The sequence below is a fragment of the Natator depressus genome, chromosome 6, assembly GCF_965152275.1.
Source record: "Natator depressus isolate rNatDep1 chromosome 6, rNatDep2.hap1, whole genome shotgun sequence".
In the NCBI taxonomy this organism is placed as follows: domain Eukaryota; kingdom Metazoa; phylum Chordata; order Testudines; family Cheloniidae; genus Natator; species Natator depressus.
In genome coordinates, this window is record NC_134239.1 from 25160500 (window position 1) to 25182226 (window position 21727).

Here is a 21727-nt window from a genome sequence, read left to right on the forward strand (position 1 = left end):
GGATTTTGTGTGTGTCTTCTGCTGTAGAATGCTATGTATTTTTATATACAACCCTTCATATGAATCTGTCCCCAAATGCTTCACGCACGGGCTGTGTCTGTATTAGGATTTCCCCCTAAAATTTCATATTATTGCTACCACTGAATCAGCCCCCCTGGGTGTTCACAATGGTGGGAGTGTACCAGTGTAGAAAGGGGACTGGTATTTTAAACCACCGTGTTACCTGAACCTGCTGTAAGAAAGGCAGAAAACTCTGGGCTTTAAAGGCCAGCAGCCATGTGGAGCTCTGTCGACACTACACTCCCGTCATTGCCAACTCCAGTGCGGCTGAGGCAGCGGTAGCAATGGTGGGAAGTTTTAGGGTCAGAAGAAAAATGCCTTCAGCCAAGGGGCAGGCTCTTTAAGGCTGTTGTGGATGCACGAGCCAGAGAGAGAAAGGGAAGGAATAGTTAGGGGGGAGACTGAATCAGGACGCCGCAGACTCAGTGGCTCAGGGAATAGTTGCAGGTAGCAGGGAAAGAATAAGCAAAAGGGGCAACTCCCAGCTGCTGCGGAGAGGGGCAAATGGGGCTGGGGCAGAGAGGCCGCCAAATTTGGGAATTTAAATAGAGCCTCTTGGGCTCATTTACAAAATTAATTTCGCCTTTTGGAGGAAGAGGGTGTTGTGAAACACTGAACACCAGAGTGATGGAGCTCGTTTCTGGTGCTAACAGGAAGCTATAACGCAATGGGTAATTCCATACCATATTGTAGCCCTCCTACGCTACATGGTAAAGACAGTGCTTAAAAACCCTTGACCTTTCCCCCAGTCCTTCGCTCTTACACCCTGAGCCAGTGTGGTTATGTCTTTATGGGATTTCCTGTCCATTGGGCCATGTGCACGTCTCATGGGGAAAGTGGGTGGCAGAGGGAACACCCTGTCAATTAACAGTCTGTAATAATAACAACAATACTGAATATTTATATTGTGCCGTTAAGGGGCCAGCAACAAAAGCCACAGCCAGAAGGACGGAGGCTGCTCCATGGCACTGAAGTGGGAGGAAAGTTGAAGGTTTCTCAAGGTTCCACAAAAAATTTGGAGGAACCCTGCTTCCCTTTATACAGAAACATTTCCAGTTTAATATAATCATTGCCCTTTAAATATAAACCTTTTGAGAGTTCCCATGTGTGAGGGTGACAGTCTTCCTATCAGCCTTTCACAGACTGACACAATCAGTTGAACACACTGTTTAAGGACCCTGCGGCTGCCACAGAAAAGATGCAGGTAGAGCACTGAGTTTGCCAGCAGATGGAGGGACAGATCCTGAGACAGCATGCCAGGTACTCACTTGTATGAGACCCAGCAAGAAATGAGCAGGGCACCCAAGCTGTCAGGATCTCATGAAAGCTCGTGTCCAGGAAGAGGTAATGGATTGCCAATGGAGCACGCAAACTTGGTTCCTGAGACTTGCAGCCCTGTTATCGTAGCTACAGACCTTTCATATCCCCCACTGTAATCCCTCACTGAACCAGAAAGCAAGATCTGATGAATTCCTGGAAGCTTGGGCATTTCTTGTTACCCCTATCTAAATTATTCCAAGACTGCTCAGAAAAACAGCCCTTCCACAGCATTTAGGACTTGGTCATAGATACAGAGAGGCCTTTTCATCTAATCTGTGACGCGAGAACTGTCTGCTAAGTCTCCCCAGCTCCATTGGTTTCCCTTTGCACTTCTTCTGCAGCTGTGCAAAGGGTGGAGAAGATGACACTTCAGGAACAGCTGGGAGAATCCCCTAAAGACACAACTGCACTTCTAGCTACATCACAGAGGAGATGTTTTCAGAGGGCAGGCGGGCTGGGCTGGGCTTCTGCAGGAGAACCTCCTAGGGGCCTCTTGATTGAAAGGAGAGCGATGAGGAAAGAGATGGTTTGGCACATTCCCTGCCACCTTCCTCCATATTTTTATCTTTCTGGGTGTTAAGCTGAAAGGGTCTCCAAGATGAGAAAAGAAGTGGGAGGCAAAGGGGAAATAGTCTTCAGATCCACTAATGGAGCAAGGCGAGGAAGGAAGGGCAGCAAAGAGAACCCCAGCAAAATGACCCCTCTGGGGCTAACTAATCATGGTGGCCACTAAATCGTTGGCCAACATTTCATTCTCCGGTTTTTTTATTTCTCTTTTTTAAAAGGAATACTGCATCTTTAAGGATCCTCCCCCTCTAGATGCACATGATTGTCTTAGTAGCTGAGGTCACTGTCCCTCTCTTCTCCTCTCTCTTTTCTCTCTTTTAGCTCCCTCTCGCTCCTTTCAATGCTTTCCTTCTTCTGTATCTGGGTTGCTGCAGCTCCGTAGTTCACTTGCTTCAATATTGCAGGGAATGCACATGTCTGCGCTGCTGGGTCTATTGTGTCCTGGGTTTGTTGTTTTTTTAACCTCATTTCCCATCTCCCTTTCCTCTAGTCTCAGTTTGCTTTCTGTTCTTTGTTAAAATCCTCAGTGCCTTTCCCTTTGGGGAAAATAACTCACAATGAAAGAAAAGTGGATAAATCTATATACACACATTATGTATGTATTTCAGTACACTGTGTGTGAGTATGGGTGTATTTTATAAATATATACACACACAGTAGGAGCCAAATCCTGCTCTCAGTTATATCCGTTTAAATGAATTTTCACTGATATAACTGAGAACAGGGTTTGGCCCTATGCATGTGCATTAGGATCTTATCCAAATTATAACTCCAAACCAAGTATCAATGGAGTGTCACTCACGCATATGAAAAAGCACTCACTATAATGCTTCTTTCCACCTCTCTGTCAATGTACAATATAGTGACTTTTTTTAAGATTGTATGTGAGTCTTAAGTTTTCTTAAGATCACCCCCATGTTGCCTGGCACAGCGTTCGGAACATTCACATAACAAGAAACACATCTGGCTGTGTTTATAAGTAAACTATGAAATCAACTTGGCAAATGCTGAATTTGGCATTTATGGTGGGGATCATCTTGTGGAGGATTGACCTGCCATTTGTAACTCTGGCAGCTAGGGAGCCTATTACAGAGACTGGAGAGAGAGAGAGAATGATGTTTCTATCCTACTTGGAGTTTGGTTTAATATCAAACCAGAGCTTTTCACATTAATCAAACATCAGATTGGAGAAATAATAAGTATTGGTAGTCTCCCAATCTAGCTCACAACCCAATCAGGGCATAGAGAGCTTCATAAAAATAATCCTACCTCTTCCTTGCGTGCTTTGATCAGCAGTGAAAAATTAAGAGTGTTGAATATTTGAATTGCTACCATCAAGCTTAAAAGTCAACATACCATGGGGATAAATGGACAGTTCACACCTCTTTTAGGGTTGGTTTACACTCTATTCACATTGGAAGGCTATTTCTGCAACTTCTAAGGCCTGGAGACTTGATTTATTTTAAATGAAAAATTAGATTCTGGAGCACAGGATTGCATCCCCAGGGATAAGTACTGGCATGACCCAGCTAGTCTGAATCCCTGATTTTAACACAGTAAATGCTCCCTCATGACTATTAAGCTAGTATCAAAGCAGGTTTCAACTTTGCCTACAGTCTCACTCACTGGGCTCCCAGACTGGCTCAGAAATGTGGACTTCAATGACCAATACCTTTCCCAGTTTATGCGTAGGAAAAGATGCTTCTCGCCAGGCCAGTTTGAGGGGCAGAGGGACACTGTGCTGAGCAAAATGGGTGCAAAGAGATCAGTCTCCTTTTTAACACTCTGATATAACTGTTCTTCATCTAAGAGATGTTATGGAAACAAAACAAGGAACGCAAACCCCCCCAGCTCTGCTGACTGTTCAGTTGGGTGGTGTTGGTTTCTCTTAACACCTTAGTATATTCTCTCCCAATTCCCAATTCCCAAATGCAAAAGTCTGACATTTCTGCATTGTTTGTGTGCAGTATGGAAATCATTGTCTAGTAAATGAAACTGTCCCCTAGCATTCCTGGTCTCCTGAATGGGAGGCACCTGTGGCAGTAATTCTGAGCATTCAGTTCTCTGAACAGTATTTCACTTTGCTTTTCGTACTCTTCTCTCCACCTGCCTCCACGTCGTCCCCCACCCCTCTTTCTCTCTCTCTCTCTCTCCCCTCTTTATTTCCCCCTTCCAAGGATGGCGAGTGCAGATGCATTGGGGTAAGCTCCAGTTTTGGATTATACCTGTTGTTGGACTTGTTATATCTTATAGAGAGATTTTGTAACTTGCAGAGTTAGCAAATATAGATGCATAGACTTGATCAAATGAAACTTTTTAACAATGAGAGAGATGTGGGAAGAAGCATTTTTGTGTGTGTCGGGGTGTGTGTGTGTGTGTGTGTGTGTTGAAGTCACACACTCTATATAAGTCTCTTCTTCTTTTGTTTGTTTCTTTTTAATGTGTCAGGGGACACAAAACTAATCTCTGACACTATGCAGATACTAAGACACTTTGAGAATGAAAACCCCTGCCCCACCTATTGCACTTTTCATGTCTGTATGGCACACCTGATTGATTATTGATATTTGAATAACAACATCTTTCCCCACACCCACCCTCACCACCACCACCCAAGATGAAGCTAAAACCCACACATGGTCTAAAGTAATTCCTGGGTATTTTCCCTCCTCTTAGCACAAGTTCTTTTTCCATGAGAAAATAATCAGCTCTGACACCTTCAAAGCACTTTATTTTCTGATACAACTAGGAATATGGTCACACTTTAGATGAAGTTTCATTTATTAATAATTATTAAATTGATAATAAAGTATTAATATGTTTTAATAAATTGTAATAGATTGTCCAGCAAGTCAGTAGATGCTTAGAACCAGAGGTTATAACCGTCTATAGCACCTTCTAATGATATAGCTATAACCACCTATAACATGTACTACTCGGGTCAGTAACATACATATCACATCTCTTAGTGATTTATTAACCCTTTATAAAACAATTATAAATGGAACCTTAATATAAAGTGTAACTGGGATATTCTAATTAAACAAGATTATGCTGTTTAATATCACTACCTAGGGTGTGCAGAAGGGTGCAAGTCCCCTCTTCCCCTCCTCTTTTCCCCATGTGTGTCTGCATCCAAGGGCTTGATCCTGCAGACATCTACTACAAGGTGTAGGACTTACTACCATGATTAGACCCATTGACTTCACTGTAGCAATTCAGGGTAGCAAACGTGCCCTCTAGAAAAAATTAAGATTGGGGCATAAGACAATACAGCACCACACTCTGAGGTGCCATCCTGATATTATATAATTGGTTGTATTATATTGCTATTTATTACTCTTGTGATCAACTTTGCACAGGGGAAAAATTGTTTCTGGTTGATGCTCAAAATTAAAAGCTAAAGAGAGATTAGGTAATAGAGCATGACTTGGCATGTTTACAGACCAACCAGTCTACTGTCTCTTGGGTATTAGATCATGTGGCATTCTGGAGGATTTCAGACCTTTTGTTGTGGTTTAGAAATCTTGATTTTTCATTTAAACAATCGAGTGAAAAACAAGAAGGAGCTTAGTTTTTGTCTAATTTGACCTAATTTGTACTGTAAAAGAAGTGAGCAAGTGACTGGCTGGGCACGTTTGGCTGAGATTTTCAAAGCCACCTACAGAGTTTGGACAAATCCAAAATCTCAGCCACTGTTTGCACCACCCAGGGATGCAAATCTGACGCATTTACCATATGGTGCATGCATGCTGCAGGGTCCCATTCTTGGAAGCTCCTGGCTGTGAACAGCTAAAATGCTGCTTGCAGGATTGTATCCTGCACTCACTAAACTCCATGGACCGAGCCCATTTTGAAGGCCACAATACAAGGACCTGGGACCAAACTTACCCCATCCCGTAAAACTTTATTAGAAACGATCATTCTCCCAATAAGAATTCACCACTTCTATGAGGCACTGAATTTTACCTTTGATCGTATTTTAAAAAATCTATGAGTTTTATTCAAAGAGAAACTGAGTGTAAAGTCTGATGTAGCTTCTACACTGGATTCTGTTTTTAATCAGAAGTAAAACAATTCTTTGGTGCTGCTTTTCAGGAACTGCCGACAGAAAAGAGACAAAACCAGTCTCTTGTCTTTTCTTAACTATAAAGGTTTTGAACAGTTTGAACAAATGAACCCCAGTGTACTAGGAGTTAATGGGGTGCTTAGGTTGCTCATTGAGAGAATCAATAGGCCTGTGGTTATCTGAGAAGGTTACTTAGATCCAAGGGTAAATGGCATCGTACAGATTTTATTCACTACTTGATTGGATGGTGCTAAAGAAGGTGGCTTCACCAGAGGATGAGTATGAGAAATCGCAATAATCACATTTTAAAAAACTTTCTAAAATAGCTTGTTTCTGAAAAATATGTGGCCTATACAGAAAGGTGTGGTACGACGGCTAGTGTTTTCAAAAGCACTTTGGAGCAGAAAGCCCTTTGAAAATTAAAGGGACTTGTGCCCCTAAATGATTTAGGTGCTTTTGAAAATCCCACCCTAAAGGCTTTTTTCGGCACCTATTTAGGGTGGTGCTAAATCACACCAGACTCTCCTGTGTGGTAAGTAAATAGATAAAGGGCAGGTCTACACTACCGCTTAAGTCCGTATAACTTACATCACTCAGGGGTGTGAAAAAGGCATCGGTGCAGCTGGGCCAATGTAATGGTTCTAGTGTAGTCTAGCCCAAAGAGTGGTGCACAGAGTACTGGCACGTGCACTATGTAAAACACTTTGAGATCTACCTGCATGTGGGAATGTAATAGAAATGTAAGGTGTTATTAATGATAAGGAATGGAGTTATTTGAGTAATTATACAAATGATACTTAGCTTCCAATGATTCTTAATGGCTCTAGAGACTTTAAGATGGTTACACACTGACGGATATTTTCAGCTAAATACACTTAGTTCATAATCATAGAGAAAAGATGCTTTTCCTGCTGTGGTTTGCCATGTTCCTCCTTTTTCCCCACACAGTAAGATCGTTGGGAGTCTTCAGTGCTCATATGCTGCCTGCGGGGACTTCCGCTTTCACTATACAGTGATATATAGATGCAGATATTTAAATTCTTTCTATGCTTTAATCTTAACATGGCAGCATTGGGCCAGTTTTGATGACTGATGTTTGGCCCCTGCTCTGATTCTGTGCACCTGGCTGACAGACGCAGAACAGTGCCAAGTCATCCTGCAGTATTTTTTACAAGCTGGTTTAATGGATTTCTCAAAGAAGGTGGTCTTCTCAGGAGGGAAAAAATCTCTCATTCTTGCTTGATAGCCTTTTTTTTTTTTTTTTTTTTTTTTTTGGCTGAGAGCTGAAGAGCCTGCCACAAGTGAGTTTCCATAATCACTTGGGAATTGTATCCCATTGGTAAAACTTAAATGCTGGAATTCATTAGAAAGAGGAAGAAGCAGGTGAGAATTCTGGAAACTGTTCTTCCCTTTCATGTGAAGGGGAAAGATTTGAAAATGGTCAGCTCTCTTTTTTAAAGAGTATTAAAAATTGATCCATGCGCTCCTTAGATTCTGCCCTGTGTTCCCAAACACAATTTCCAGTTTAAAAAAGCCAAGGTACATTTAAGGATCTACTTTACCTCTTCCCTTGTTTCTTTATAAACCACCAGTAGCCACTCTGTGGAAATAAGGCTAATTGAATTAGTAGTAGTGTGGATACTGAATGCATTTCCCATGAGATTTTATTCCAACCATCTCTTCTGACCTCTGCATCAGGCACCTAAGATTGGGGGAAGCTCAGTATATTACAGCTTCTTGCAAACCACTGTTTGTGATAAGGAACAGGGGCTGGGAGATGGGGCCTGCTGTGTTGTTCCCCATATATGTGTGACCACTTGCTTTTTTAATATGGGGAGAGGTTGGAATAAGAGCAATCAGCTTTTTTGGAAACAGACCTGATTGGGAACAGGAGAGGAGAGGAGAAGGTTTTAAGCAACTATCCTGAAATTCAGGTGAATGTTGAAGATCAACTTCCAACCACGACTGAGTGTTGAGGGGAACAAAAGGCCAGGTACTTTGGTGCCTAAAGATGCAGATAGGTGCCTAGTGTGATTTTCAAAAGACCTAGGCACCTAACTCCCACCTGCAGAGATAGGTAACATAAAAATAGTCCAGCAAAAGTGGAGCTCATGTACAAAGCAGGCCATACTCTGCTTTCATTTGCAATGGTGTAAGCCCAAAATAACACCAATGTCTGCAATGGAGTTAATGTGGGTTTACACTGGTGGAAGAGAATGCAAAGGTTGGGCCAGTTTGTTTTGTATAGATGGCAGTGATGGATGGGCTGCATTGAGATGCAAGGAATGAATTCCATGGAGAGTTTCTGCACTGGACACAAATTGTCAGAATGGAGCTTGTTGTATGTTAATTTAAACCTTCTTCCACTGCCATCAATTTTTTTTGTAATGTTATAATTTCTTTTTAAGAATGGATGGATGTGAAAACGTTTTGAATCTAAATTTATAATCTTATTCTTATATAATAGAGAGTGATACAATTGATAGACAGGGGCAGGGACTCTAATTTAGCTTTGTGTTCTCTGGAAGGCTGTTTATACTTACAGGACTAATATATATAATGTACGTGCACATATCTAATAGGGCTGGCAAATGATTTTTAAAAATCTCAATTAATCTAAAGATTAAAAAAAACTTGCAATTAATTGCAGTTTTAATTGCATTGTTAAATAATAATAGAATACCAATTGAAATTGATTATAAATATTTTTGGATTTTTTTTCTACATTTTCAAATATATTGATTGCAATTACAACACAGAATACAAAGTGTACAGTGCTCACTTTATATGATTATTTTTATTACAAATATTTGCACTGTAAAAATGATAAAAGAAATAGTATTTTTCAATTCACCTTTAGAGTCTACAAGTCCAAGCATGAAGGGGCATATGAATATTTAGCATTAATGGCACATAAATACCGGCTACAACCATGCCATGTGAACACCTAGTCTCATTTTCAGGTGACATAAATAAGAAACGGGCAGCATTATCTCCCGCAAAGGTAAACAAACTTGTTTGTCTTAGTGATTGGCTGAACAAGAAGGAGGATTGAGTGGACTTATAGCCTCTAAAGTTTTACATTGTTTTGTTTCTGAGTGCAGTAATGTTAAAAAAAAAATCTATATTTGTAAATTTCACTTTTCCAACAAAGAGATTGCACTATAGTACCTGTATGTGGTGAATAGAAAAATACGGTTTCTTTTGTTTATCATTTTACTGTGCAAATATTTGTAATCAAAAATAATCATATAAAGTGAGCACTGTACACTTTGTATTCTGCATTGTAATTGAAATCAATATATTTGAAAATGTAGAAAAAATCCAAAAATATTTATAATAAATTTAAATTGGTATTCTATTATTGTTTAACAGGGCGATTAAAACTGCTATTAATCGTGACTATTTTTGTTAATCTAGTTAATTGATTTTGCATTAATCATGTGCATTAACTGTGATTAATTGCTAGCCCTAATACCTATATATGCTTGTATACACACATACACGCGTGCACACACATATATGGTACTCACAGTTGATAGGTCCAACTGTGAACAGAGATTTTTATATGTTAGTTGTTGATTGAGTTGGTTCTCCAGTATAGTTTCCTCCTTCAGAAATTGTTCTTCTTCAAGACCACCTATCCTTCCACTTGAGGAGAGTTGAAAACAGCTGCCTTTAGAGCTGGTCAACAATCTGGGTCAGTTGAACATGGGAGCCACATGAAATGCTTTCTGCTATGAGGGACAGTTTTTGTCACTGCTTCTGTATTAACATTCTCTGCTGTTGAGAAGTTCCGTTGCTGAGCTGTTCATGTGTTTGGTCTGCATGGCCTTTCAGGTCAGAGCCACTGGTTTTGGCCCAGTGCATATGTGTATTTTGATTGTTGTTATCTGCAGACAATTTTTGCAGAGGCCTTTGCTGGTGAGTGTAAGGGGATGTGATTCTGTATGGGTCACCTTGCTCGCAGGTGGAAGAGCAGGTTGTCCCATAGGATGGACTTCACCTGAATACATTAGGGCTGTTGATCCCAAAATTAGGAATCTCATCAGCAAGTAGGAGGGCTGGCGATCCCATAAGGGAGATCTCACTGGTGGGCAGAACAGCAGGCAATCCCATAGGAGAGCTCACTGGTGGTTAAAAAGGTCTGTTATCCCATATGGGAACCCCATAAATGCTAGATTGAAGTGACACTGATCCTGTATAGACTTTATCAATGGCCAGAAAGGTCATTGCTTCCACAGGGTGACCTAATTGGTGGGCAAAGGCCAGGTGATCCCATAAGAGGAGCCTTTCTAGTGAACAGAAGAGTTGATGTTTCCTTAGAGAGGAGCTCTCCAGTGGGCAAAAGGTCCCCTAGGGGAAGTTCCTGAGAGGGCAGAAGAGACCCGTGATTTCAGATGCAAATCTCACTGGAGAGGTAAGGGGATGGCGTCGTGGTGAAGTTAGAAATGGTGGCTCAGCATCAAATATCCAGTCACCATAGTCCTGAGCTTTGGTTTCACTCGGACAGGCCTCTGATTTAAGGAAATAGTGTGTCCGAGGCACTGCAGATTTGACCTTTTTTGGTGCCTGGTAGAATTTTCTGCTCTTGAGAGTTATCCAGACAGTGGTTTTCCATATCTCTGGGCACTGCAAGTGGAACTATGCAGAGAGTAATTCTCACCACAAGTACTGGGCTTAGGATAACCGCTTTTGCCATCATCTGTTTTGTGTACACCGGCAGGAAGCAGTATCTGGCCATGCACAAATACTCATGACCCTGAAGTGGGTGGCATTGCACAGCTCCACTAACACGGGTCACGGGATCCTCTCTGTGTGAACATAATTTCTTAGAAGATGGGAGAGTTGAAAGGTGTGTCATGTAGTGAGAGGGTAAGGAAGAGCCATGTGCTTTTCCTGTGGAAAGCCTCCCTCCTGCTCCTCACCTCATGCCTCTGCATGCGGTGGCTGGTGTTCAATGGATGTTCCTTGCCCAGGGTTTCTGAGGGCCATCTCTCCCTGTTGTGTTCACTCAGGTCTCGGTCGATCAGCGGAGCTTCATCTGGTCTCTCCACCAGCCCCCTCAGCAGTCCACGGGTAAGTGGCATTACTTCAGGATCTATGGGTACCATTCCCTCAGACAATCTCCGTGCTTTTTGGCTTCTATGCCTGTAGAGCTGTGGTTATTTATGGGGTGTTTTATTTTTCCTTGGTTGGTTGTAAATTTGCTTGGAATTGGGGAGATATTGATTATAAATTCATGTGCAGCATCTCTTACCCTACACACGTTTCCTGTGCTACCCGAGGTGGTACAGGAGTCTCTCTGTGGCCCTGTCCATCCTCAGCCTCGTAACCACATTTAGGACCAAACATGGCTGGGACATGTAACACCCCTTTGGGTTGTTTATAGCACGCCTTCAGCTAATACGGATGCTTTTAACAAAGTCACAGTGAAGCACCATACCATGTCACTTTAGTTCTGCTTAGTACAGAACCGTGCTTGACTGACATGGGTCTAGCTAGAATGGGGATGTTACTGAATATGGTAGTAAGCACCCTGGTTTGGTGCTCTAGTGAGGAGTGGGCTTTGGGCGGGGAGAAATTATATGTATTTGAGGGCTGAAGAGAAATAAGAAATTAGCACATCACAAGACTGAGGTCTCTGAGGAAACACAGAGTACTCACTTCTGTCTCCTGTCTATCAGCCAAACCCTGAGGTCTTTACTAAGTATTTAGCCAGTCCCTACTGAGGCAAAGGTCCCTTTCATTTCAGTGGCAGCTCACCTACCTAAGGATTGAGTACAACATTAGGGAATCATTCCCCAGGATCGGTGCACAGACTGTCCCCTCCTCACATGGGTCTTCCCTTCTTGTATCTGGGGTAGGGAGGAGAGCAGTGGAAGACAGCTCCCCCTATGACACCATCACCACCAGCCTGGGAGCCAGCTCGGGTCTGGAGATCTATGCATGCATAGTGGAAAAGGGATGTGGGATGGCTTGGGGGGACTCACATCCTACCACAGCCCCCTGCAATATACAATAAACTTTCCACAAAGCTATTGCAGTCGGAGTGCACAGAGGCCTCACTGTGGTGGGCAGCCTCTCTTGGAGTGGGGATGAGGATTCCGGGCGTGGCATCTGGCAAAGAGAGCTTTGTCAATGTAGCCCCATGCCCCGAGCTGCAGCAGAATGCTAGGGGCTCACTGAAAAGCTCATGGGGCTATGTCGATGTCTGGCCCAGAATGTTTCAGGGAACCTCACAGCCCTTGCTAAGCCCCACTCCCAGCAGTTGTTTCCATGAGACAGTGAGTGCACTCCCATCCTGTGTAAGCACTTAAGGATGTGTATGTAGATAACTCCAACACCTCAAGCATTTCAGATTGCTATTTCCCCTAAACAGTCAGGTGTAATTCATATTCTTAAAGGGACATGGTCAAGTACAGGTTTCTAGCTTTGCAGACTTTCCAGCCTCACCATTGTTTCAACTATTTTCTTAAGAGCATCCAATTTCCAAAACCTTTTCCCATCAATTTTTCTCCTGTTTTGTAACTGGCAGACATTTGATTTTGTTCCCCCATGTCTTTAATACACCAGGAACCAACAGGGCTCCATTTCATAAGGTTCCTATTCTGTGCACTGGCCTCTCTGATGTCAGCAGGACTGGCCAGAATTCTGAGAATAATATTAACTGCTGCTCCAGAATAAGTGGGAAAACGCACAAAAATAGCATTCAGTCCTGCAAACCCTAGTCATGCGAGTAATTCTTTCTCATGAGCAATTGCATTGATGTCAGTGGGACTACTTGGGTGAGTAAGAACTCCTCACATGAGTAAGGGTAGCAGATCTGGTCCACAGTGACTATTCTTTACAATTATTACTTAGGAGCAATTGATTAAATGCTTTTAAAAATCTATTTAGCAGCCAGGTGGCATTCTCAGAAGACCATAACCATTTTAAGGTGGTCAGATTTTGGTCTTAAAGGGACACTGTTGGGTTAAAAATCATATAGTTTAAAAAAAGTGTCCTTACTTATGGTTCTAGTAGCACCTTAGGTTATGGAAAGGAAAAGTATTTTCAAAATCAAATGTTTTTCACTATTTACACTGCTTGGGCTCAGTACTGCACCATGCTGAATTCAAGGACAATTGAAAATGCTTGAAGCTCCCAAGATTAGGACCATGGTTTACTTTGTTGCACCTCTCTAACCTGTAGCAATGAGAAGACACCAGTCAATTTAATGGACCAAATTAGGCTCTTGGTTAAACTGGTGTAAATCTATTGAAGTTAATGGTATTACTCCAGGCTTTTAGCGGTTTAACAGAGTGCAGAATGGCTTTATTTCTTGTAAGCTTGATTCTCGTGCTGTCATACATTGATTATGTGAGCTGTACAAATTGCAGGGAAATGCTTATAATTATTACTTTTAAACCTGTTTTTGTTGGAATTAATTATAAATGGAGAATGATCTCTTCCTGATAGTGACCAGCATGAATTAGCCACATTCCTCATCTCTTTGACCTTCCATTCCTAAAGGTGATTTGGAATTCACCAAAAGAGACAGGTTGTCTTAATTTTAAAGTGTTTTACAAAACTTAATATTAATAGAAATATTTTAATGTATTGGTTTTCCTTTAATTTTCAGAGTCTGATCCAATGTCCATTGAAGTCCGTGGGAAACCTCCCCTTGAATTTAGAGGGCTTTGAATCAGACCCTCAGTGCAAACAGTTTTATTTGTTTGGCTTTAAACATTCCCCTGCATTTTTAAACATTGCAGCCTTGTGCTAGTACTTGAGAACCAGTCTGGTTTCCTTTCTGTGATTTGGGGATGCGATTGCTTTTACATCATATGTATGCACAATGAGGCTGGATTAGAGCCTTTAGAGGCTACAACAGTATAAATAATGAATATAATAAAATAGATTTGTTATGGCCACAAATGAGCAAGCTGAGTGCAGGGCCAAGAATAAACAAAGAGTATAAATGGTGAATTTTTACAATTATTTCAGTGCTGATAATGTAGGATGTTATTACTAGGGCTGTTGATTAATCACAGTTAACTCATGTGATTAACTCAAAAAAATTAATCTCAATTAAAAAAATTAATTGCAATTAATCACAGTTTTGATTGAACCGTTAAACAATAGAATACCAGTTGGTTGGTTTGGATGTTTTTCTACATTTTCAGATATATTGATTTCAATTACAACACAAAATACAAAGTGCACAGTGCTCACTTTATATTATTATTTTTATTACAAATATTTGCACTGTAAAAATGATAAACAAAAGAAATAGTACTTTTCAATTCACCTCATACAAGTACTGTAGTGCGATCTTTTCATCATGAACGTGCAACTTACAAATGTAGATTTTTTTTGTTACATAACTTCACTCAAAAACAAAACAATGTAAAACTTTAGAGCCTACAAGTTCACTCAGTCCTACTTCTTGTTCAGCCAATCATTAAGAGAAACAAGTTTGTTTACATTTACAGGAGATAATGCTGCCTGCTTCTTATTTACAAAGTGAGAACAGGTGTTCACATGGCATTTTTGTAGCCAGCATTGCAAAGTATTTATGTGCCAGATATGCTAAACATTTGTATGCCCCTTCATGCTTCAGCTACCATTCCAGAGGACATGCTTCCATGCTGATGAGGCTCGTTAAAAAAAGAATCCGTTAATTAAATTTGTGACTGAACTCCCTGGGGGAGAATTGTATTTTACCTCTGTTTTACCCGCATTCTGCCATATATTTCATGTTACAGCAGTCTCGGATGATGGCCCAGCACATGTTGTTCATTTTAAGAACACTTTCACTGCAGATTTGACAAAATGCAAAGAATGTACCAATGTGAGATTTCTAAAGATAGCTACAGCACTCGACCCAAGGTTTAAGAATCCAAAACGCCTCCCAAAATCTGAGAGGGACAAGGTGTGGAGCATGCTTTCAGAAGTCTTAAAAGAGCAACACCCTGATGCAGATATTACAGAAACCGAACCACCAAAAAAGAAAATCAACCTTCAGCTGGTGGCATCTGACTCAGATGATGAAAATGAACATGCATCAGTCCATACTGCTTTCGATCGTTATTGAGCAGGACTCGTCATCAGCATGGATGCATATCTTCTGGAAAAGTGGTGGAAGCATGAAGGGACATATGAATCTTTCGTGCATCTGACATGTAAATATCTTGCAACACCAACTAGAACAGTGCCATGCAAATGCCTGTTCTCACATTCAGGTAACATTGTAAACAAGAAGCAGGCAGCATTATCTCCTGCAAATGTAAACAAACTTGTTTGTCTTAGCTATCAGCTGAACAGGAAGTAGGACTGAGTGGACTTGTAGGCTCTAAAGTTTTACATTGTTTTATTTTTGAATGCAGTTATTTTTTGTACATAATTCTACATTTGTAAGTTCAACTTTCATGATAAAGAGATTGCACTGCAGTATTTGTATGAGATTAATTGAAAAATACTATTTCTTTTGTTTTTTACATTACAAATATTTGTAATAAAAAATAAATATAAAGTGAGCACTGTACACTTTGTATTCTGTGTTGTAATTGAAATCAATATATTTTAAAATGTACAAAACAGCCACAAAGATTTAAATAGATGGTATTCGATTATTGTTTAACAGTGTGATTAATTGCGATTAATTTTTTAATCATGCAATTAATCGCGATTAATATTTTAATCGCTTGACAGCCCTAGTTATTACCAATATGTAAGGTAATTCATTTTGTTTTTAAAATGTGGTTTTTATCCTGCCAATATCCCTTTAAAAGGATTTTACTCCCAGAGTGTGTGTATTACCCTGTTAACTGAACTCATCTGAACTACCTTTCCCAGACAGCCCCTGTAACTCACATGTGAAGGTTTTTTTCTTTTAACAACAACAAAAAAAGTCCTGTCACCTTGTTTTTCTCTCTCAATGGTGCATTATGAGTAGTTGTTTTTTTCCTTAAACTACATAGTCACTTCCATCATCCACAGAATGTGATACTGGGACTTTGTAGCAAATACTGAGCAGTGAATTTCTGAACAGCAGACTCAGGGTGTCATCAGACTGTCTTTTCAATGCTGATTGGGAAATCTCCTTCTTTCTCTGTCATGTAGCCCTGCTGGGACCCTCAGGGAGTCTCTGTGTAGCTATCTGTTTGCAAACCCCAAACTGACCCGGGTTCAGGGTTACCCCTGGTGTTTTGTGTTCAGGACTGTCCCAGCTAATGCTGAGTGGGTGATGTCACTCTGGAAGGCCAGGGGAGGAAGGTGGATGAAATGGTACTGCTCTCCCTCTTTTCTTTCTTTCCCTAATGGGTGACTGGAGCCTGTGTGTGAGTTTTGTAGAGTTAGGGGAGGAGGGGGCGCTCTGAATGGTGTGTGCAGTAACCTGTGTGGCTCTCCCACCACCCCACGTGCACCACACACTTGTTTTGAATTGCATCTCTCTGCTGTGTTTGATCAGGGGCGCTTTGAGCTGAAAAAAACCAAGCGTCAGTTTCTGTGTGGCTTGAATGGCTCTCACTACCCCTTCTTCGCCTCCCTTCAGCATTGTGCTTTTTTCATCGTGGGGCAAGCCGAACAATGCCGGGGATGTGGCATCTTTCTCCTTTTTTCCCCCCTCGGTTATTTTGGATTTTTTCCCCCTTCTTCCTTTGTGTTCCTTTTCTCCCTGTGGTTTTCCCTTTGCTGACACGTGGTTGGTTAATATGAAAAAGCCTGTTATGACACTGTTGTTCTTGCTGCTGGCGCCGCGGCTGCTGCTGCTGTTGATTATGCTGCGTTCCCAGCTAACTGCATGTCTTTTTGTTTTTTGTTTGTTTGTTTTTTGTTCTTGTTTCTTTGCAAACCCTCCCACCTGCCCTCCCCTTCACCTCCATCGCTCGTGTCTCCTTGTGACACATGATGCATCTTTGTGACTCGAATGGGTTTATTCTGACTTTCCTTTCTCTGCTCGCCCGCTGTGTGCGTGTCTCACTGTTCTCGATGTGCATGGACACTCTGTGTCTGTCCTGTAGCCTATCAGAAAGTTTTTCATCCCCCCTCAGACTCCTGACCTCCCTTTCTCCCCCCGACCCCAAGTCTCCTTGGACCCTGATGCTTGTAGGAACGCCTCCAGGCCTGGACATGTTCTCCAACCAAAGCCAACACTTCAGTCCAACCCAAAGACGCAGACTTTGCCATCCAAGAACAAATTGGCCGAAAAACCGCTCCAGTCTACCAAATCCAACCCACTCCCTGCCAGCAATGCCAATGCCCCCTCTTCCCAGAATCCCCCTGTGCAGAATGCTCAGGGCCGCCCACCCACTGCTGGCTTTAGCCCCCAGCTGGCCATTCCTACAGTGCAGGCCAACCCTATGTCTCCTGTTAGATTACTCCCTTCTAGTACTGACCCAAGCACCAAATCTATCCCCATCATACAGGTCACCCCTCACCCCTCTCCAAGGGGAAGTCCCCTCCCTACCCCCAAGGGGACACCCGTCCATACGCCAAAGGAGAGCCCAGCAGGCACACCCAACCCAACACCACCATCCAGCCCCAGCATTGGAGGAATGCCCTGGAGGACACGGCTTAACTCAATCAAGAACAGCTTCCTGGGGTCTCCTCGGTTCCATCGCCGGAAATTGCAAGGTGAGTCCATTCTCCAGATGAATGTGGATGTCCAAATTGGGGCAAGTATTCAGCAAGGAACTGGCAGCTCAGAATGACTTAGTCACTTCTCCACAAATGAGATTTGCTATCAGTGTTGGTGCGAGTGAGGGAGTTAATGCAAGGCCAAGACAAGTGTGGACAGGCTCTGTGCTAACTTCCACAGCACAGCTCTGCTGCTGCACCTCAATCCTGGGCTGCAGCACCTCTGGCTATTCCAATCCCGAATCCCCACGCAGCACCGCCTGCTCTCCCTGTCCAGTAGCCCCCTGGCAGCTCTGCCAGTGCACCTCAATCATGACCTTGCAGTATCTCCTGCTACTTCACTCCTGCACCTACCCACCTTTAGTCTTGCTCTGCAGCACTCTTGCTATTCCAGGCCTGGCCCTGTCCCAAGCAGAGATGGTCAGTTGGTAGGAATAGAATGAGATTGTCCTTCTGCAGTGTAGCTTGTTTGCATAATCCTATTTAATTCTTTCTTTTCTTTTTCTCCTGAGTGTAATTGGTGTAAACTATCCCTTAATGTAATCAGTACTGTCAGACCTGTTTGGGATGTTACAGTTTTTACAGACCCTGGAATTCTAAGATGGACAAAGTTATTTGCTTCAAGATTTGGGTAGCTTTTTCCTCTTTGGCAAAGGGCACCTGAAGTCACATACATAACCCCGAAGGCTGTCAGAATCAAGCCAATTCCATATAGTTTTACACTCAAGGTATTGGGGTCCGTCCTGTGGGGAAAGGAGAATAGCTAACATGCTAATGGAAGAGCTAGAATATATGCCCTGGTTATCAGAGACTGATAATCTGAGATGGCCAGGGAAGAGCTGAGAATTGTGATGGTGATGCAGGGATCCTTCTCAGGGGCAAAGTTGATCAGCTAGTTTTATTTTTGCCTCAGGCACCACTGTCTTCCGCGAACTGGAGCCCACTGGATTCTGTGCAAGGTGCTAACACAGCTGGACTGATGTAGCAGCATGCCAACATCTCATTTGCACTTTGAAGAGTCTGCAGGGATTCCCTGTGTATTTTCAGTGGCTATGGGGATTCTTTAGATGAAAGGCACTGTGCAAAATATGAATGTTAACTGATTCTCATTTATTTGTTAATAAGAAAAAAGAGTAGAAAGTGATTCAGACACACCACAATGATAAGCTCAGTCTAAGGGCCTGATCCAAAGCATGTTGAAGCCAATGGGAGACTTTCCATTGACTTCAGTGGGCTTTCGATCAGGCCCTGAAAGCATCGATACTTTAGAATAGAGTAGTCACGATCTAGAAACACAAGATCAATATTTAGACATCAGGACTGGCTGGTGGTTTTTAGGAGATGTAAGCATGGGGGGAGCAAGGGGGTATGGTGCAAGGATTATTTCACTGGTATAGAAGGAGGAAGAGGAAGGTCTCTTTATTTACCATTTCCTTTTTCTTGCTCCCTCTTTTTGTGTGTGTGCGCATACAGTACCTACACCAGAGGAGATGTCCAATTTAACCCCGGAATCTTCCCCAGAGTAAGTAATTCACTATGACACTACTTATCTTGCCACTTTATGGTTTCCTTCCTGTGTTAATGGTGCTAATGGTGTGCTAATGGTGGTCACAGTCCATTCCTGGTCCAGAAAGGCTCTAGCAAATGGTCTAGATATTTGAAAGGGATCTTCCACTGGGGTCCACGGGCCCAATCCATAAGAACATAAGAATGGCCAAAGTAGGTCAGACCAAAGGTCCATCAAGCCCAGTATCCTGTCCTCTGACAGTGGCCCAAAGGGAATGAACAGAACAAGTTTTCATCAAGTGATCCATGCCCTGTCACCCAATCTCAGCTTCTGGAAAACAGAGGCCAGGACACCATTCCTGCCCATCCTGGCTAATAGACATTGATGGACCTATCTTCCATTAATCTATCTAGCTCCCTTTTGAACCCCGTTATAGTATTGGCCTTCATAACACCCTTTGGCAAGGAGTTCCAGAGGTTGACAGTGCGTTGAGTGAAAAAATACTTTCTTGTGTTTGTTTTAAACCAGCTACCTATTAATTTCATTTGGTGGCCCCTTGTTCTTGTATTATGAGAGGGAGTAAATAACACTTCCTTATTTACTTTCTCTACACAACTCATGATTTTATAGACCTCTATCATATCCCCCTTTAGTCGCCTCTTTTCCAAGCTGAAAAGTCCCCATCTTATTAATCTCTCCTCATACAGAAGCCGTTCTATACCCCTAATCATGTTTGTTGCCCTTTTCTGAACCTTTTCCAATTCCAATATATCTTTTTTTGAGATGGGGCGACCACATCTGCTCGCAGTATTCAAGATGCGGGCATACCATGGATTTATAGAGAGGCAACATGATATTTTCTGTCCTATTATCTATCCCTTTCTTGATGATTCCCAACATTCTGTTTGCTTTTTTCCTCCCAATGCCCAGTGAAGTCAGTGCAAGTCAACAGGTGTGGCTAAGGCTCCTCACCTTCTTTGGAGTGCTGAGCTTATCAGCGTTGAAACCCGTCTGTTCTCTCTCTTCCTGTGTTTCTCCAGCAAATCATTCTCTGGGAGGAAGGGATTGTAACTGGCCCTCGCAATGCAGTCACAGCACTTCTACTTAGTATAGCACAGTTTGTGTCCCAGGGATAGGGAGTGAAGAGTAATTCCTGAAGCAATTCGGAGAAGTCACTGCCTGTGACAGTGAATGCAGTGTTAGTTCCCGAGAGCAGCACCAGGAGCTGCAGGGGCTATTTAATATTCATCATGCATATTCCTAAAAATCAGTTTACAATTAAACAATTCCATTGCACAAATGTGCGTCACTGCACGGTGTGCTTGGAAGACCCTGCTAAAGAGCAGGGCTCCAAACACTTCCTAATATGAGTAACAGATGCCAAATGAGTCCTTTTTATTTTCACAGTTTGTGTTTGTGCACCCTATGCCCATAGAATTTCCCTGCCAACTGAGGCGATTTAGCCCTCTGTCAAGAAATGTGTGTGAAATATTCATGAGTCCTTGATGAAGATTTGGGGTCCAAAGATCTCTAATTAGAGCTAGGGGCATTGCCTTAACACTTTTACTAGTGCCAGGGCATCGTATTGTGAAAGCTGGGCAGTCCATTTCCAAAGCTGCACCAGCAGGGTGGGTGGGGAATGGTCGGGGGGGCGGGACGGGGAATGAGGAGTGAAAAAAGAGGGAGAGGTCCAAGAGGAAAAATAGAACACGTTGTGTATTTAAAGCATGGGGTGTTTACTGCTAGGGGAGACTTAGGGAAACTTCATAAAGAGAACAGGTTCACACTGAAGAAATAAATGAAACACTCATGTCAAATGGTCTTAAGGGTATTAAAGCTGAAAAAGTCTGTGAGTGAAATCTTTCTTTCTTTCTTTCTTTCTTTTGTGTGCCTGTGGAAGCTCCTGCCATCTCTACTTCATACTGTCCCTTTAAGAGCTGGTGTGGTGAGGAAGAGTCTGTTATTTGAGGCAGTTTGGATGCAAGTCAAGTCCTAAGGCCCTCTCTCCCTTTTCTGTATAATTGCTGAATTAATGAGTTCAATTGGGTTGCACCCTGCAGGAAACATAATAAAACTCGTAAAAAAATAATGAACTAGATTTTATTTTAACCATAGATGCCTTGTTTCTCAGTGCCCACTTCCACATATTTTGGGTTTTGTTTTTGTTTTCCCCATAAGAAAAAAGACATCTTCATCAAGAACTCTATTGACTTCATGTACTGAGTGATAAACATGTATTTCCTTTCTCTGTTATGGCATCTTTTAATGACTCTCATTCATTCAACAGTCCCGATGATTGGCTATACCATCACATGTCTAGGTAATGCTTGTTTGTCTCTGATGGAGAAGTCCTAGTTAATTTATTAGTAATGAACCCTAAAGGGATCTATCCTCAGCTGGTGTATTACACCAGAGCCCCAATTCAGCAAGGCACTTAAGCATGCATGTAACCTTCAGCATGTGAGTAGTGTCATTGGTATCAATGGAGCTAATCATATGCCTAAAGCAGTGCTTGTGTTTAAGTGTCTTGCTGAATCAGGGTCCAAATAAGGTTGCCAGTAGGGTTCTAGACAAATTAC

The 21727-nt window shown here is 42.2% G+C and overlaps 1 protein-coding gene and 1 long non-coding RNA gene across 9 annotated transcripts in view; one reads left to right on the forward strand and one right to left on the reverse strand.

Annotated features, from left to right (window-relative positions):
• LOC141988824 (uncharacterized) overlaps positions 1-20231 on the reverse strand; it is a 44441-nt gene extending 24210 nt beyond the window's left edge. The window contains exon 1 of the long non-coding RNA XR_012639837.1: positions 20121-20231. This is a non-coding gene — a long non-coding RNA (uncharacterized LOC141988824). The remainder of the gene's footprint in view (positions 1-20120) is intronic.
• Positions 1-21727, forward strand: part of BRSK2 (BR serine/threonine kinase 2) — a 427939-nt gene that overhangs the window by 380660 nt on the left and 25552 nt on the right. For 5 of the 8 annotated variants that reach the window (XM_074954822.1, XM_074954824.1, XM_074954825.1 and 2 more), the window contains 3 exons: positions 11035-11095; positions 17431-17638; positions 19115-19163. In XM_074954822.1, the coding sequence (XP_074810923.1) occupies positions 11035-11095; positions 17431-17638; positions 19115-19163 (318 nt within the window). Of the gene's footprint in view, positions 1-4124; positions 4149-11034; positions 11096-17430; positions 17639-19114; positions 19164-21727 lie in introns of all 8 variants that reach the window. The other 3 variants (XM_074954821.1, XM_074954823.1, XM_074954827.1) reach the window with 1 other exon arrangement.